General features: G+C 42.0%; 1 protein-coding gene across 1 annotated transcript; it reads left to right on the forward strand.

Moving 5' to 3' along the window:
- Positions 1-839: 839 nt before the first annotated feature.
- si:dkey-81j8.6 (STE20-like serine/threonine-protein kinase) lies at positions 840-18048 on the forward strand. Its single transcript, XM_063014678.1, has 17 exons — positions 840-989; positions 2987-3151; positions 4031-4079; positions 4366-4515; positions 4952-5024; positions 5196-5390; positions 5482-5656; positions 6450-9266; positions 11271-11401; positions 12596-12719; positions 13175-13342; positions 13756-13885; positions 14611-14735; positions 15702-15887; positions 15976-16101; positions 16185-16298; positions 16660-18048. The coding sequence occupies exons 1-17, from the start codon at positions 840-842 to the stop codon at positions 16786-16788; spliced, it is 5007 nt and encodes a 1668-aa protein (XP_062870748.1). The 3' UTR covers positions 16789-18048.
- The last annotated feature ends 1845 nt before the right edge of the window (positions 18049-19893 follow it).

Raw genomic sequence — 19893 nt, forward strand, 5'->3', positions numbered from 1 at the left:
AATAATAATAATAATAATAAATATAACACTAATGAACACAATAAAAACAATAACCATAATAATAATAATCTAAACAAAAGTTACATATATATAAATATTGATGCAGTCTTATGCAAAACCAGACTAGCGTGTCCTTTCTAGCACATGTGAAGCTGCCGGGTTCTTCTTTCCACCAACTAGTAGCAGATTTATTCCACCTCACATGCAGGATCCCTGAGCAGACAGCAGGAGTCGCTGTTACAGCAGCATGAGGTGAAAATCTTCATCCATACGTTCCTCCATCATTCAGGGTCAAGGAGGAACCGCTGAGACGAGGCACGGCTCCACCCCCAGAGCACCTGCTTCACATTCTAATTCTGTTCTCAACCTTAAAATGGAACCTCAGATGTTTCCACGAGACCTGAAGTTCTTCACTGTTCTGTTTAATGAAGATAAAATCCTGACTGGTGTGTGTGTGACTGTGTGTGTGTGTGTGTGTGTGTGTGTGAAGTTTATTAAACCAAATCATAAATACGTATCAGACGTGTGAGTGATTAAACTCTGCAGCGTCTGTAAGATCACGCCAAGCTTGAGCAGAGACGTGGACGTGGAGCTGCTGTGATGTTTCTACAGCAGCAGTGTGGAGGATGTGGGTTCCTCAGCAGCTTCCTGACTTTCCGTGAGCGCTGAGTGTGACGGAGTGAAACCTCACACACTCGAAAGCTTCTCAGAACCAACAGTACGGTGTTGAGGACAGAGACAGGGGGACGGACGGGCCCCGGAGTCAGTCCCAGTGATCTTTACGGGCCTTTCTAGTCCAGTCTGGGTGGGTTGAGGGTTCGCTTGGCGAGCGGGGAGCGATGGCGTCCCTCCTGATGCGTTTGTTCAGGGTTGGTGTTGAGAAGAAGAAGATCCAGCACTATGAACATCTGCGCAGAGACGTGGATCCTCAGCAGAAATGGAACACGCTGGGAGAACTGGGAGACGGAGCGTTTGGGAAGGTGTATAAGGTAAATGGTGTGGGTGTGGGGGGTGTACGTGGAGCTGGTGGAGGGTTTGAGTCCTCCAGATCTTTGTAGATGTAGAAGTCATTGTTCTGGAGATGTTTGTCCACATGTTGGAAGAGATCTCGGCTGTTCTGGTGTGATTTTGAGCAGATTGGACAATAATACAGATTAAAACAGACAAACAAACGGGCGGGGCACAGCAGACCAAATTTAAACTGACCTCACGACCCCAAACATAAATAAGTTCCATTATTTATGGGTTCATGATGAAAGCAAAGTTGCCAGGTGTTATCCGAGATCCCCCTTGCCTACATTTGTTTATGTTTACGAACACTAACAAGGTCATTAATTTTAAGGGGATTTTTCTTCATCTAGAAACTTTTTTGTTGGTTTTATAAAAATCTGCAGGTTCAAAAATATATAGACAGAAACCGAGATGATTAATCTGTAATTTCATGATGTAAAAAGTTCCATACGTTTGGGGCGTGGCCTCCTGAATCCTCATTACAGATTAGACTGGATAACTGTGGACTAATTATCAGTAATGTGGGATGATGAGGCTGCGCTGCATTACAGAACTTTATATAAAATTACAAGCCTTTACAGAACTCGTTATAGAACTTTATGGAACTTTATAGTTATATATAACGTTATAGAATTTTGCAGAACTTTATAGAGCTTTATAGAGCTGTACAGAACTTTACAGAACGTTATAAAGCTTTACTGAAAGTTATAAAACTTTACAGAACGTTATAAAGCTTTACTGAAAGTTATAAAACTTTACAGAACGTTATAAAACTTTACAGAACTTTATAAAGCTTTCTAAAATGTACAAAAAAAAACTTTACAGAACTTTACAGAACTTCACAGAAACTTATAAAACTTTACAGAACTTTTTAGAATTTTTAAAAACTTTACAAAACCTTATGAAAATTTACTGAACGTTACAGAACTTTTCAGACCTTTACAGAACTTTACATTGCTTTTTATAATGTTATAAAACTTTACAGAACTTTCTGCACCACTGGATTGATGATTAAAGCTGCTTTTTGTATTTTTTAACCCAGTTTTGTAAAGTAACTGCAGAGATTCAGCGCCTGTATGCTGAGTACAAGTCGTTTTTACGAGTGTGTGTAAACTTCTGAATGTTTGGGATCACTCAGTCCGTGTGCAGAATAATTTAATATCAGTGTGTAATTATTTAAGAATTTAATATCAGTGTGTAATTATTTAAGAATTTAATATCAGTGTGTAATTATTTAAGAATTGAATATCAGTGTGTAACTCTGTGCTGGATGAATCTGTTGTTGTTTGTTGAGCTGATCTGGAGCTCTGAATGAAATCTGGAACTGAAGTTCTTCGTCTCGTTTTGAGTCGATGCTGATGTTTTATTTCGGGGTTTCCTTGGTTACCGTCTTCCACCTTCAGATGTGCGCTGTGGTTTTTGTTCATTTCCTGTTCAGGCTGAGTGTGAAGGACTCGATACAGCCTCTTCACCTCGATGGTTTTAATCTTTCTGCTCCGAAAACACAAAGCGTCATGAGAGCAGCACTTCCTGTTTATACACCTGATCATCAACTCATCACTCATTAACAGAGAAGAGGTTGTAAGGAGGTTGTGTGGAGGTTGTGTGAAGGTTGTGTGGAGGTTGTGAGGAGGTTGTGATCCAGAGGGAATATATAGTTTTTCAACAGCAGTAAAACAGTAGAGATACTGAGGTGTGGAAAAAGTATTCGCCCCCTCGTCTGATCTGTTCTGTTTTTGCTCACTCGACACATTTAATGATTCAGATCCTCCAACTCATTATAATAAAGATAAATAAACATGATTAAACACAAACATGCAGCTTTTAAATCATCATTTCATTTATTACAGATACACATTTATTCTAAACCTACAGTAGATCACCAGTGTGAAAAAGTAATCTCTCTTTTGAGCCAGTCAGTGGTGGACTTACTTGTCAATGTGTGCGTGTGTGTGTGTGTGTGTGTGTGTGTTAGGCTCAGAACACCGAGAGCGGAGTGTTAGCGGCGGCTAAAGTGATCGGCGTTCACGGCGAGGATCAGCTGCAGGATTACATCATCGAGATCAACATCCTCGCCACCTGTCGCCATAGCAACATCATCCCGCTGCTCGATGCCATCTACTACGAGGGATGGTTATGGGTGAGAGCTGTCAATCATCTTATCCATCCATTTATCAACTCAATCATCCACCCATCCATCCTACAGTACAACCATTCATCCTCTCATCTGTACATCCATCCATTCATCTACTTATTTATGCAACAGTAACATCTCTTAATTCATCCACCCAACAATCCATCCACTAATCCATCCACTTATCTGTACATCCACTCATCCATTCATCTGTAGATTTATCCATCCAACAGTACACCAACTCATCCACTCATCTATCCATGCATCATCACATTTATCAATGAGTACATTCATCCCCTTATCCATTCAAACATTTATCCATTAACTTATCCAACAGTACATCCACCCATTCATCCATCCATCCATCAACTCATCCATCCATCCATCCATCCATCCATCTATCTATCTCTACACTCATTCATCCATCCATCTATCTATCTCTACACTCATTCATCCATCCATCCATCTATCCGTACACCCATCCCTCCCTTAATTTAGTCACTCATCCACTTTTTTCCCAGCACCCTATCTGTCCAAATATGTACCTGCTATCTCACCCTTATCTAATGTTCTGATGTTCTAACGTTCTGATGCTCTGATGTTCTAAAGTTCTGATGCTCTGATGTTCTAGCGTTCTGATGTTCTAACGTTCTGATGCTCTGATGTTCTAATGTTCTGATGCTCTGATGTTCTAACGTTCCGATGCTCTGATGTTCTAACGTTCTGATGCTCTGATGTTCTAACGTTCTGATGCTCTGATGTTCTAACGTTCTGATGTTCTAACGTTCTGATGCTCTGATGTTCTAACGTTCTGATGCTCTGATGTTCTAACGTTCTGATGCTCTGATGTTCTAACGTTCTGATGTTCTCCGTGTGCTTTTACAGATTTTAATAGAGTTTTGTCCTGGAGGAGCGCTCGATGACATCATGTTAGGTGGGTGTGGCTTCACCTCACACTCGCCGCCCACAAACCCAGCACTGACACACCCACATATTTCACACTGACCTCATTATAATAGAAAGATCTTTTTTATTATAAATGTAAGATTTGAGTTTGATTTGGTATTAAACATTAATTAATACAAATGAATAATAAACACTGATGATGAGAATATTATTTAGAATGTAAACGCAGACATGGTGTGGGTGGGGCACAGCTCCAGCGTATACCCGGATACCCGGGTTCCATCATTACCCTGTTTACTCGTGTGTGTGATCAGAGCTGGAACGTGGACTCTCCGAGCAGCAGATCAGTGAGGTTTGTTTCCAGACTCTTCAGGCTCTGAGTTACCTGCATCAGCACCACATCATCCACCGAGACCTGAAAGCTGGAAACATCCTGCTCACCATGGAGGGTCACATCAAACTGGGTACACACACACACACACTACACACACGCATACACACACACTACACACACACTCACACACACATACACACACACACTACACACACACACTAACACACACACACACTACACACACGCATACACACTAACACACACACACACTACACACACACATACACACACTAACACACACACACACACACACTACACACACACATACACACACACTAACACACACACTCTCACACACACTACACACACACAGCCGCGGAGTCTCACAGAGAGCCGAATCGCGCACACACTACGCTCCTGTGATTTCTCCACCTCTCATGCGAGTGGCCAGGTCAACAGCACAACTAAGATTTCACTAGACTAGTGCCAGTAAATGTTATAACAGACATTGTTTTACACATATCCACTTCCCTTCAATAACTCTCGCTCTGTATTTTCTCTCTCAGCGGATTTCGGTGTATCTGCCAAAAACGACCACACGCTGCAGAGACGCTCGACCTTCATCGGGACGCCCTACTGGTGCGTAAGATTTAACGCATATCTCACCAACATCCACTTTGGGATGGGAACCAAAACCCATCTCCATGGATGCTGTAATGCCCCTAGTGCGCTGTGGCCCCCTGGTTGAGAACCACTGATGTAAGTGATGGTGTATAATGGTTACAGTGTGTGTGTGTGTGTGTGATTTAGGATGGCACCAGAGGTGATCATGTGTGAGACGACGAAGGAGAACCCGTACACGAGTAAGGCTGATATCTGGTCTCTGGGCATCACACTTATTGAGGCGGCCGAGATGGAACCACCTCATCACACGCTCAACCCAATGAGGGTGTTACTGAAGATCACCAAATCTCCCCCACCCACCCTCACCAACACCCGGATATGGTGAGGACGCCCTTCCTTCTGTTCATCATGCGTTCACTGTTATCCTCCCCCAGGTTTAACTTCGTGGTTTGAATGATTGTTGTATTCTCAGGTCAAACCATTTTCAGGATTTCCTGCGGAGGGCGCTGCAGAAGAACCCTGAATCCCGGTGGGGGGCGCAGCAGCTGCTGGCTCACCCGTTCCCCTACGCCGGTCGGGATGGACGATCGCTCAAAGAGCTTATCGCTGAAGCTAAAGCCGAGGTTACAGAGGTCATAGAGGCGGAGGTAAAAAAATTTAACATTTCTACTCATCAATTCATGGTGATCAGGGTCACGGTGGGTCCGTCACCACCCTCAAACTCTCTGGGGAAACTTAGTGCGTGTTTTTGAGAAGTGGTATGAAACCAAATTAGCAGTAGGAAAGCCACAGGGCAACAGGGAGAACATAACAAACTGCTTACAGACATTAAAGACCCACATTGCTGGGTGGCATTTCTTAGTCGTATCCAATTCCCCAACAGTATTTCCCCTCTAATGCTGCAGACCTCCACTCCCAAACGAGGAGGGTCGTAACTAACTCACTGCTTCATTTCACCTGCACCAGGCGGGTTCATACGGAGATCCGTATCACGCACAGAGAGTCAAGCACTGATTTCCATTATACACCAACTCAGTGCAGCGCCATCAATCAGCCAGCGGAGGGAGTAACGGCAGCAGTTATGAGGAATGAGATCCGAACATGCAAGCTTGAGAGGTCAGCACTGGTGGGCTAGCGTGTTTCATTAATACAGACGACTAGACAATGTATAATACATCAAAGCAAATACATGCTACCATTTTAAGACTGGTTAAACTAATGCGCTGGTGCACCAAACTTGGTCTTGCTGGTGTAGTCCATTGGCCTGGTTGAGCGTGCTACAGACACTTTTTGAAAGACCAAATGTGAAGTCACCTCCTTGCTGCTGGAACTGTGACTCCTACTGTCTGGTTGACGAGCCAACATGGTACGAGAAGTGGAGGAATATATAGAGTATAGCGTGTTCCTCCATAATTGTAATTTTGCACATTTCTTTATCAGTCTCTTTCAGATCTGTCCTGCCCAGTGAATGAAGCTCTGCCAATCAATCCAGCAGCTCAATCCACGCAAGATTTGGGAAAAGATCAAACAGCTCCCCCTCAAACACCTACTAGTGAGCAACCTCCAGAACCTCCTCCTGATCCTGAGCCGAATAAAGCTTCCAAAGTGACCCGACGGACGTCTGGCGCCCTGGATAAAGCCCAGAAGAGAGTACGGCGTCTATCTACTCCAGGGAATTTCCTGTCCTTCTTGACTTGCCGCAAATCTGGAGTCTGGAGTGACGAAGTGAGAAACCAGGTTAATCAGGATCAACCAGAAGTCCAAACTGTACAAAGTAACGGAGAAACTGATCCAAATCCAACAGCGACGGAGGACGTTCAGGAGCTGGGAACTGAAAACAAACCTGAGGAGGTCAAGGGTGAATCTGATCCCAACCAGAATGAAGAAAAAGTGCAGACAGAGAGCAGGAACGAGGGAGAAGTCTTGGACAATGACAGACGCAACAGTGAAGAGACGCAAGATAAAGAAACACCGGATCTTACCAAAGACAATCTGGAGGATGAGGAGACTTTGAAGACTAACCAAGCTAAAGATGAGATGATATTTAAGAAGCTCTTTGATGGATCTGCAGAAAAAGTGGATCAAAATGTCATGATAAACATGTTGTGTTTGGAAACTCTGCACCTGAACATGAAACGTGACATGAAAGAGGGATCTTCTGGACGTCGGTATGACTATCTGGATTTGGCTGTGCATGGGAACTCGCTGAAAATTCTGTCCACAGTGGAGCAAAGCAGAAAACCAGTCGTGGAAGTTTGTGTTACAGTTTCTGAAGGTCTTAAAGAGGAAACAACCAGTGAGGAACCACACAATATCAAAAATAATGACAGTCCAAGAGATATTAAAGAAGAAGCTGAGGTTAATGATGATAAGGAACAAGAAGAAGTCAACACAGATATCAGAGACATCAGAGATGAAGATGTCAACGTTACAACAGACATGATTCAAGTCTCTCAAGATTCAGATCTTCAAAATGTTCAAGATACGTCCATTGATTCAAGAACAGAAGAACAAGTGCAGGAATTCTTGCTCAAGAAAGAAACAGAGCAAGAAGATCCATCAGAACCAGCAACAACAACTGAAAAAGAAAAGGTTGATGAGACCAAAACTGAGACAAGCACAGAGGAGATCCAGAGAATAAAGAATGGACATGAGGATCAAGTAATGATGAACCAATCAGAAGAACATAAACATCTTACAGGTGTTGACATCTCATCTGCAAAGGGCATGCAAGAAACAACAAATGGAAAGCCTCATAGTGAGGAGATAACTTCTCTAAACCATGTCTCAGAACTTCAAGGTGAGAAGATCAGCTCAGAAAATCATGTGGTGGAGACACAAAATTCAGAACTTCAGAGTGAGAAGATCAGTTCAGTAAATCATGTCTCAGAAACACAAAATTCAGAACATCAAGAGGAGAAGATCAGTTCAGAACTTCAGGGTGAGAAGATCAGTTCAGAACTTCAAGGTGAGAAGATCAGCTCAGAAAATCATGTGGTGGAGACACAAAATTCAGAACTTCAGAGTGTGGAGATCATTTCAGTAAACCACGTGGCTGAAGCACAAAGCTCTGAACTTCAAAAAAATTCAGAAAACCATGTGGTGGATACACAAAATTCAGAACTTCAGGGTGAGAAGATCAGTTCAGTAAATCATGTCTCAGAAACACAAAATTCAGAACATCAAGGGGAGAAGATCAGTTCAGAACTTCAGGGTGAGAAGATCAGTTCAGAAAACCATGTGGTGGAAACACAAACTTTAGAACTTCAGGGTGAGAAGATCAGTTCTGAACTTCAGGGTGAGAAGATCACCTCAGTAAATCATGTGGTGAAAACACAAGGTTCAGAACTTCAGGGTGAGAAGATCACCTCAGTAAACCATGTGGTGGAAACACAAAGTTCAGAACTTCAGGGTGAGAAGATCACCTCAGTAAATCATGTGGTGGAAACACAAGGTTCAGAACATCAGGGTGAGAAGACCACCTCAGAAAACCATGTGGTGGAAACACAAGGTTCAGAACTTCAGGGTGAGAAGATCATCTCAGTAAATCATGTGGTGGAAACACAAGGTTCAGAACATCAGGGTGAGAAGATCACCTCAGAAAACCATGTGGTGGAAACACAAGGTTCAGAACTTCAGGGTGAGAAGATCACCTCAGTAAATCATGTGGTGGAAACACAAGGTTCAGAACTTCAGGGTGAGAAGATCAGTTCAGAACTTCAGGGTGAGAGGATCAGTTCAGTAAATCATGTCTCAGAAACACAAAATTCAGAACATCAAGGGGAGAAGATCAGTTCAGAACATCAGGGTGAGAAGATCACCTCAGTAAATCATGTGGTGGAAACACAAGGTTCAGAACTTCAGGGTGAGAAGATCAGTTCAGAACTTCAGGGTGAGAAGATCACCTCAGTAAATCATGTGGTGGAAACACAAGGTTCAGAACTTCAGGGTGAGAAGATCAGTTCAGAACTTCAGGGTGAGAAGATCACCTCAGTGAACCATGTGGTGGAAACAGAAAACACTGATGTTCCAGCCAGTAGGACACGTGTAGAGGAAGAAGTCTCAGGAAAGATAAACAGTGTCGTTTTAGACACTAAATCCACCAAAAGGACCAAGCAGCTGAACTTCACCAAGCAGAAGAAACCAGTGAAGAGCAGAAGATCTCACAGCTTAACAAATGGCGACTCTAACGGTCCGTTCCATCACAGTAATGATGATGATGTCGATGCTCCACCACTTTCTCCAAATACTGAACTGGTGAGTCTGTCAGAAATAACTTTCATTCACTCAACACTGCACATTTATTTTAGCATTTTATTAATATTAATACATAAATAAATAATCAAACTTTAATATATTTATAATTTTATTGATTTGCACAAACGTTAGCATTTATTATTATTATAATTATAAGTATTATTATTATTATTATTATTATTATTATTATAATTATAAGTATTATTATTATTATTATTATTATTATTATTAATATTATTATTATACATCAACACCAGCAGGGGGCGTCAACACAAAACATTTCGTTTCGGTTCCACTTCTTTAGCATGTTTGCTAATCTAAATAATCATTTTAAAGAAATTTTTATTATTTTTTATTTTATTTTATTTAAATACCAAAAACGTTAACCAAACGTAACCAAAACATTATAACGTTACTAGTATTATTATGTAATGTTATTGATAATCTTAATCCACACAAGTACAATTCCAAAAAACAGTTGTGACAAAAAGAAAAACAGTAAATAGAAGGTAATGATTTGCTAATCCTTTTTGTTCAGTGTTCAGTTGAAAACAGCACCAAGTCAAGATATTTACCGTTTCAACTAATCAACTTTATTATTTCTTTTTGTATTTATATACTTATTTTAGATTTGATGGCTTCAACACGTTACCAAAAAGTTACCACTGTGTTACACCACATTTCATGTTAACATCGTTCTGTAATGGTTTGGGTCTGAGAACACCGAGTGTTAAAGGTGTGGAATTAATACGGATTAAATATTCTCTGTAACCCCCCATACTATGACTATGTGAAATATCTGGGCAGTGAAGGGGCAGTGAAGGGGCAGTGATAGCTCAGTGGTTAAGGTACTGGACTTGTAATCTAGAGGTTGCCAGTTCAAGCCCCACCACTGCCAAGTTGCCACTGTTGGGCCCCCGAGCAAGGCCCTTAACCCTCAATTGCTCAAAACTATGTTCAGACATAACTGTGAGTCGCTTTGGATAAAAGCGTCTGCTAAATGCTGTAAATGTAAAAAATCTAAACTACTCGCAATCATGCATTAAGAAACTTTTTTTCCCCCCAAAACTAGCACACATGTCCACTGTCTTTTGGTCTATGTGAGACGAGCTTGGGCCCAGAGAACTCAGAAAACGACTTTCTCAGCACATGGTTCCATTTTGAGTTAGTCCATCCCTGATGAGTTTGAGTTTAAAGTCGCTTAGAAGCTCAGCATTTCTGGACGTTGTTGATATTCGGCTTCTGCTGTGTGTAGCGGAGTCTGAACTTGTGTTTGTAGATGCAGTGATGAGCCGTGTTTTCTGACCAGGGATTTCTGAAGGACTCCAGATCTGTGATGCGGTTTTAATGCTGTCTGAGGGGTAGTAACTACAGTACCTGTCCTGACATGAATGGAACCAAAATGTGTATAGTGCTTTTTACAATGGACATTTTCTCAAAGCAACTTTACAGAATCCAGGACCAACAGACCAAAAACCTCCTGTTGAGCAGCCGAAGGCGACAGTGGCAGGAAAAACTCCCTTAAAATTACAGGAAAAAACCTTGAGAGAAACCAGACTCAGCAGGGACCCACATCCATCTTGGGCAGCCTGGAGGATCATTTGAATACATTTATTAGGATGTTAAAAATCCTAGTAAATAAATAAATAAATGTATAAATAAATAAATAGGTTTTTGCCAAGTGGTGAACCTGCGGCAGTGGAGTCTCACAGAAAACTGAATAACGTACAAAGAAACATGTTAATCACTAGTACAGCCGCCTCAACCTGATCACAGGTGCTGCAACTGTAAGGCAGCACTAAATTTAAACCTTTCTCCTTTGTCAGACACATCCAGTGGTGCCTGTGTGGACGCCCAGCCAGGTTGATAGCACGGCCTGGGACACTCAGACCAAACTGAACTGGATTTATATTATGTGATGATTTAAGAATGTATTTGATTCTCAAATCTGTTTACTTCAGCGTGATGATAAACAGCTTTTCTCTGGTTGAATCGGTGCTGTAGAATTTAGCGAGCAGCAGGAAGATGGTGAAGAAGACGAGGCGCTTTATGGTGGACGGGCGTGAGGTCAGTGTCACCACGTCAAAGGTGATGAGCGAGAGAGACGATAAAGAGCTACAGATGCGATCGGTCAGGTACGTTCATTCATTATGAACACCTAAACACAGACACAGAAGATACATCAGTGTGGTAAAAAAGATTGCCATGCTTTGTTAAGATACCAGCTGAGTCTTCTCCTATAATCCTCAATAAGGCTTCAGAACTCATGGGATGCAATCCGAGACCATCCCTCCATTCAGGATCTCTCCAGATTTCTGCATCCACGTTTGTAAGTTTGTGGACTCTTACCAGGTCATTCCACAGCTTTTCTGTAGGGTTTAGGTTTGAGGACTGGGGTGCTTCTAGCAGAACCATAATTCTTTATATATATATATATATTCCCCCCCCCCCCATTTTTCTCCCCTAATCTAGTCGTGTCCAGTTACCCTGACCGTGTCCTCTATACTGATTCGACCCTTCACCGCTGACTGAGGACGCCACTCAACTGACATATGCCCCCTCCGGCACGTACAGTCAGTACAGACTGCATTTTTCACCTGCACGAGTCGAGTTCATACACCGACGGGCACTGTGTAAGGAGGGACACACCCCCATCAGCATTATTCCTCAGCCCTGTGCAGGCGTTATCAGTCAGCCAGCAGGGGCCGCAGTCGCACCAGTTATGAGGACCTATGATCCGACTTTTTACCCTCTAACCCGGAACAACAGCCAATCGTTGTTCATGCAGCCGCCCAGCCCAGTCGGGAAGGCAGAACTGAGATTCGATACGATGTATTCGAGACCCCGACTCTGGTGAGAACCATGATTCTGTGGTTAGTGAAGCATTTTGAGGTGTTTGGGATCATTGTTCTGCTTGGAGATCCAACCACACCTCAATCCAATCAAGCTTCCAGGCTACAGCAGTCAGGATTTGTTTAATATCTGCTGGTACTTGATGGAGTCCATGCTACTGTGTATTTGAAGTTTTCCAGTGCGTTCCAGTAACGTCTGGCACACTGTGACCAGTTGAGTTTGTGTGTCTTTGACAGTAGAGGCTTTGCTCTGGCAACCATCCCAATGAAGTTCTTTAATGTATGTGGGTTACGTACGTATCATAGTTCAGGTTCTAACATCTGCAATTCCCCAGCTGTGATCCTAACAGATACTTTGGCCTCTCTAACCATCCTCCTCACGGTGCATGAGCTCTATATTGATGTACGTCCTCACCAGGTAGATTTTGAGCTCTGAAATCTTCAGCTGCATGTGTGTGTGTGTGTGTGTGTGTGTAGACGACAGGAACTGCATGCTTTGAAGTTGTTGCAGCGTGAGGAGCAGCGAGAGTTTGCGCAGCTCGAACAGAAACAGCAGCAGCAGAGAGAAATGATGTTCCGCCATATTGAACAGGAAATGAGTGTGAGTCAACACACACACACACACACACTCACACATACATGTACTAACTTTTTGGGATAGTTCTTCTGGTCTCGTGTGCTGAATCTGAGTACAGAACTCGACATCTGTTTGTTCCCAAAACAAGCACACCTGTCCACTGTATTTCGGTCCATCTGAGATGAACTCGGGCCCAGAAAACTCTGAGGTGTTTCTATATAGGATTGATGTACAACTTTCTCTGTGTGTAACAGAGTTTCAGGTGTCATTTCTTGATGCAGCGCTGGCCTGTGTCAAGTAACGACGGTTTTCTGAAGCACTCTTGAAACCATGTGGCTTCATTTATCACAGTATCATGACGGTTTCTCATACGATGACCTACACAGACTCTCTCCAGATTCCCTGAATCTTTCCACAATCTTTACATTCTACTTGTATCAGGTAAATAAAGATGTATTGCTCTGTGTCGCCTCCTACAGACTAAGAAGCAGTACTACGACGGAGAACTGCAGCGGCTGGAGAAACAGTACGAGCAGCAGAGCCAGAAAATGGAAGCCGAACACACGGCGCGTCTCCGAGAGGAAGCTCGACGCCTCAAATCTCAACAGGAGAAGGAACTCAAAGCCCTGAAGGTCGACTCCAAAGAGGTAACGACTGTCAAAGCACCACGAAGAAGATTCTACAGTTAGTAACGGTGCTGCTGACCTGGCCAGGGGTTCAACAGACACGATCGTGCACGTCTGAAGGAGGGAGGGTAGATAGGGTTCCTACTGGTGTCTGGTTGAGATGCTGGAATGAGTGGTGGAGGAACACATAGAGAGTAGCGACCTTAAATACACACAGTGGGTCTGTTTAAAAACCTGGTGACCCGCCCTGCTCCCCACTACCTACCTGATGAATTCTAATCAGACCTGGAGCTTATAATCAGATTATTTAGACGCTCTACTTATACAGAGATTGCAGCGATGATGTCACCGCGGTTTTGGCTTACTAAGCTAACACAGTTAGCATCAGGACGCTCAAAATGTGTGTGTGTGTGTGTGTGTGTGTGCGACTCCAGGAGCAGAGGTTCGTGCAGAAGCAGCAGCAGGAGCTGAATGAAGCGCTGCAGAAAGCCGTGCAGGAGCACAAGAGGAAAGTCGCCTCCATGGAGTGGGAGATCACCGTCAAATCCCAGCAGCTCAAGAGAGGTACGGCACAAGTTCAGAACAGAAGGGGGCGTGGCTAAAGCTACTAAAGCCGTAGCTCATCACACATCCTCGCACCGGCGCCTCCTACTGATCGTTCCAGGTTAACGGCTGCTAAAAATAGTTGAGAAACCAGCAGACGACATGAACATGAATGATATGGGATTCAATTACAACCACTTCTTTTCACCTGCACTAGGCGGGTTCATATGGAGATCCGTATCGCGCACACAGAGTCACACACCAATCTCCATTATCCCCCGTCTCTGTGCAGCACCATCGATCAGCCAGCAAAGGGCGTAACTCTCAGCACTTATTGAATACTATTTTCAGTTTTCACTTAATTTCATTTTTTTATCAAACACTTTGTCCTGGTCAGGGTTTTGGTGGGCCCAGTTCCACCAAGAAACACTGGACGCAAGGCATGAATACCTTGAAGGGACGCCAATCCATCATAGGGCTTCGGCCGCCCCCTCCTCAGGTGTAACTGTTCGAACCCAGATTTATAGTTTTTAAGATGCCAAACTCTTGACTGTGGTGACACCAACAGTGGCTAGCACGTGCTTCCTTCAACGTAAGTGAAGCCACAGCCAGACTGGTGCACAGTGGAGATTCAAACCCATTGCTGCACCACTGTTCCACCTGGACCCCATGGTGATGATTTTTATTGTTTCTGCTCCTCTTGACAACGTGTAACAGAGAGAAACGATCTGTGTGTTTCTCTGCAGCTCGTGAGTCGGTGATTTGGGAGCTGGAGCAGCGCCACCTACAGGAGAAATATCATTTATTTAAGCAGCAGGTGAAGGAACAGTACTCGCTCCAGAGACAGCAGCTCAGCCGCAGACACAGCAAGGTGAAATTTAATAAACTGAACAACGTCTAAATAAAACTAAATAAATCTGATTACATCACTGTAACCTTCAGGAGCAACAAAAGTTTTTATTTCCACTGTAAACAATGTATTATTATTATTATTTAGTATTATTTATTTATTATAACTGTTATTATTATGTATTTTTTATTTAGGGTGTACATTTGTTATTTATTATTTCACTATTATTACTTATTATTATAATTAAATATTGGTATTATTATTTTTAATGTTAATTTAATTTATTATTACTGTCATTACTATATATTTCTATTGTTATTTATTATTTATATTAGTTTCATTCCATTAAATGTTATTATTGTTATTATAAATTTGATAATTACTATTTATTAATACTTAACATATTATTATTATGTTTTTAAATTTTCTTTATTAATGTATATTTATTTAATATTACTCTAATTACTATAGATTTTTATTATTATTTATTATTTATATTAGAATTTAATATTATTTTATTTATTATATCATTTAATATTATTTATTGTTAAAATTAATATTAATAAAATTTTATTGACTATTATTTGTATTATTATTATTTATTTTCCTTATTGTTATTATTTATTTATTTTGCTCATTATTATTATTATTATTTATTTTATTATTTATTTGGCTCATTATTATTATTATTATTATTTAGTTTGTTCGGTGGTGTAGCTGTAAATTACACTAGCCCACTACTACTGGGATCCAGGGTTTTAATCCACAGTTATTATGCTATCGGCCGGTCGAGCGTGTTGCTGCATTGTGCCCAGTGATTTCAGGGAAGCTGAACCCACCGTGACCCTGACCAGGATAAGGCGGTGGTAAAAGATAAATATGAAATAAAATCATAATAAAAAAGTTATATTATCTAACTCCCCCTACAGTTATCAGACTATCAATATTCCCGTTTTTCCTAATGCGCTGGTGTTTTTTGGTCCCCAGGATTTGGAGAGGGCCTCACGATTCCAGCTGAGTCTGCTGGAGGAACAGAAGTCGTCTCAGGCTCAGGAACGAGCTCGGCTCCTGAGGGCCCAGCGCAACCAGATCAAAGCTGGAGTGAACCGGTTCCGACAGGATCTGAGGAGGCGGGGCCTGAGCGGAGCCGAGCAGAGACACCGACTCACCCAGGTGTGGCGCTACACCACGGCGTACGGCGTTAGCATCAGTTTAATGTATCCCTCATGTTTAATATCTCTGTCTGTGGTTCCTCCCTCAGTTCATGGGTGAGGAGGAGGCGCGGCAGAAGCAGGAGTTTCGGCTCCTACAGGAGAACCAGGAGCTCCAGCTGAAGGAGATTCAGGACCAGTGTGAGTCCAACATCACTGAGCTCCACCAACTGCAGGTACCACACGCCCACACATCAGCTCAGATACACCCACCGCTTCCATCAGGGACGAATCGGAACGTCTCTGGTTCATGTTTCAGAACGAGAAGCTGCAGGTCCTGGTGGAGATGGAGAAGAAGAAGATTAAAACCCTGGAGGACGAACACGCGCTGGAACTCAACGAGTGGAGAAACAAACTCGCCTGCAGGAAGGAGGTAAAAATACTAAACATGTCTTATTTAGTTAGAAATCTACATCAGTAAAACCTCATGAGATCTACAGGTCATGAGGTCAAATCTCAGCTCGGCTATCGGCCAGCCGGGCTCCTACACACAGACATATAGTCTAACGTCTGCCTGATGGGATGTTTGAAGGAATTTCTCAACACTGCTGTAATAGCGACCTCTGCTGGTTGGTAGAGAACATGTAACCACTTTCCAGGGTAGAACTTGTGGCCTCCTGACAACCTGAGACCAGTGTGGTGCTCTGTTTGTGCTACCAAGGGTTAATGCAGTGTGTTGATGTTCATGCTGTGTGTGTGTGTGTGTGTGTGTGTGTGTGTGTGTGTGTGTGCAGGCGTTAGAAGAAGATCTTGCTCGTAAGAAGAGAGAATATGAAGCCATGAGAAGGAGAAGCGTCGAACCGGAAGCTCGACACGGAGCTCGGCGGTCACGGTTCTTCCCGAACCTCAGCTTCTCAACCTGAACATCACCTGAACACAACCTGAACAAACTGAACACCACCTAAACACAGCCTGAAATCCACCTGAACACAACCTGAACACAGCCTGAAATCCACCTGAACACAGCCTAAACACAACCTGAACACCACCGGAACACAACCTAAACACCACCTGAACACCACCTGAACATCACCTGAACACAACCTAAACACAACCTAAACACAAACTAAACACAACCTAAACACAGCCTGAAATCCACCTGAACGCCACCTGAATGCTGGATATGTACACACACACAGCTGAAAGAATGAGTGTGTGAGCCACAACAGACCTGATTTGGCATGTTCTCCTCATGTCTTCCTGGGAATCTTGTGAGTACTCCTTCCTTTCTACCCTCTAAAACATGCAGAAAGTGGATTGTCGGCTCAAAATGACCTTTAGATGTGAGTGATGGAGCTTATGTGAGTGTGATGGACTTTACCGGATTGTGAATCTGAACAGCCAATCACCGAACCGACATCTCACTTATTATTTTATGATTTTGTCGAAAGGTTGCTGGTTCAAGCCCACCACTGCCAGGTTGTCACTGTTTGGCCCTTGAGCGAGGCCCTTAACACTGAATTGCTCAGACTGTATACTGTCACAGTGCTGTAAGTGGCTTTGGATAAAATCGTCCGCCAAATGCTGAAAATGTAAATGTCCCAATTTGGTTATACTCAATTCCCACGTGCACTCTGGTGAGCTCTGCTGGTTGAATCACATCTGTGCTGGTCGGGGGGAACACGGACTGACCGCATGAACATGGACCACATCTGTACCATCAGACTCGCCATACTGGGCACCGCATAAGCTAGAGAACGAACTACAGTGGACCTACAGAAGAACCTCGTTAGGAAGAAACAAGAAGAAGCTGAATTTTCTTTTAATTCTGTTAATAATACATATACACTGTATGTCCAAAAGTATTTGGACGCCTGATCGTGAACTTGTTGGACGCCCTGTTTCAAAAACAAACTGTATTAAAATAAAATGACCTCTGTGTGATCTTTAGAGAAGCTTCTCACAAGACTTTGAGGCATGTCTGTGGTAATACTACAGTCCCCAGTACCCAGTACTTCTGTCCACATAGTGTAATAATATATTAATGAATGATTAGTGAAATATAAGCTTTTATTCTTTTTTTATCAAACTAAAATGACATGTAAAGTGTCTGTAATTAATGACAGTGTATGTGAAATTATTGTTGCTGTGTTTGATTTTTATTGTAAATGTCGATTATTTTATAGCTCTGTAAATAATAAATAATGTTGATTATAATACTCATTCTAATAAAACCACTTCATCATCTGACACACACACACACACACACACACACACACACACACACACACACACACACACACACACACACACACACACACACACACACACACACACACACACACACTAAGGGGTGGCACGATGGCTAAATGGGTAGCACTGTCGAGAAGGTCCTGGGTTCGATCCCCGGGTGGGGCTGTCTAGGTCCTTTCTGTGTGGGGTTTGCATGTTCTCCCCGTGTCTGTGTGGGTTTCCTCCGGGTACTCCGGTTTCCTCCCACAGTCCAAAGACATGCCGCTAGGCTAATTGGAGACACTGAATTGTCCCAGAGTTACCTAGCCGCTGGGATGCACAGACCAGTGCATTGTAGTGCCGGTCCCAAGCCCGGATAAATAGGGAGGGTTGAGTCAGTAAGGTTTAATGACAGAACTAAATACTTTTATAGAGCTTCGTTGATTCTAAACAGAACCAAACTCATGTGAACTCTGTGAATTCAGATTTAAACATTTAATTCATTTAAAGATAGAAGAATTTGTGCCTAGAAAGCAAATGTTTCTTCCTGATACAGTTAATAATGTTTTAAATTGCATAATTTGTCTCATGAGTGCTGTTAGATCAGGTTTATTTTACACACATGATTAATACTCGGGGAAAGTCCGTTTATTGCTAACAGCTATAACTGCTGTAAACAGAGCTGGATTGCTGTATGGGATAGGGGGAGTCCCCGGATGAGACGGTGATATCTGATTGGTCCAAATGTCGCGTTGATCCAATGGAAATGTAGTCCTCCAGGATGAAGAACGCGAATGACTACAACTGGTGTGCCTTTTTTATTTATAAAAATGTGGAAGTGTTTAAAGTGTTGAAATACATCGTGTCAGACGCGAGTGTAACGCAGGAGAGATCCAGATCATGAACCGAGTCTAAATGAAAGATTAGCTAAGCCGAATCGGACCTTTTTTGTAATTGGGAGGATTTCGTTGTTTCAGGACTTTTTGAGCCAGTGGAGTTTCCGTAGAACCAGCGGCTCGCGAGCTGGTAGGGTGCAGTGTTTTTAATGTTACATTATTTTATAACGCGTGAGTGATTGAGGATTATAATGACGTGATTACATATAAAATAATGTCCTTTAATAATCTGTAATATCTATTGTTTATTCCGGTGTTGATTTCTTACTGCTTCTTTACTATTAAATAATGACCTTTAATTCGGGTGCTCGGGTGGAATCTGCTGAATTATGTTCTTTAAAGGTGAAATAAACGCTTTTATTGTGATTTTATTTCACCAAACATGAAGTATACTTCTGTATTTTATTAACATAATATTATTTTATAAATGAAAAACAATAATAATAATGTAAATGTATAATACTATAGTATAATGCTGGCAGACCGAAGTTCATTTCAAGGCTGTAAAATTATTATAATAATAATTATTATTATTCTGATAAACAATGTAAACATACATACAATACAACAGGTTTAACTGCTCCAAACTAAAAAAAAAAATCTTGTTTGTTTATGTTTTTCTTTAGTAAATGTGATATGAATAATCACACCAGAAACTACAACATGTTTAATTTGGATTATTTTATATTATGAGAAATATAAAGCAAATATATTTTATACTGTTTTATTTACTAGCTTTTACCTCTGACTGTGTCTTAAATGTTCAGTGTTATGTCCTCCATCCAGCCCATGTGAATATATAAAACTTATAATATAATTCTCGTAACCTTCTCCAAATAATTCTGTCCAAATAATTGGATTTACACCGACCAGGTTTGCCACAAAGCTAAAATGCTTCAG

This window comes from Trichomycterus rosablanca, chromosome 18, assembly GCF_030014385.1.
Source record: "Trichomycterus rosablanca isolate fTriRos1 chromosome 18, fTriRos1.hap1, whole genome shotgun sequence".
Lineage (NCBI taxonomy): Eukaryota > Metazoa > Chordata > Actinopteri > Siluriformes > Trichomycteridae > Trichomycterus > Trichomycterus rosablanca.

Excerpts from the sequence above, each read along its gene's own strand:
- si:dkey-81j8.6 (XM_063014678.1), top strand. The coding sequence starts at position 840 with ATGGCGTCCCTCCTGATGCGTTTGTTCAGGGTTGGTGTTGAGAAGAAG. Across the intron at positions 11,402-12,595 it reads CTACAGATGCGATCGGTCAG|ACGACAGGAACTGCATGCTT; the intron begins GTACGTTCATTC and ends GTGTGTGTGTAG. Across the intron at positions 13,343-13,755 it reads TGAAGGTCGACTCCAAAGAG|GAGCAGAGGTTCGTGCAGAA; the intron begins GTAACGACTGTC and ends GTGCGACTCCAG.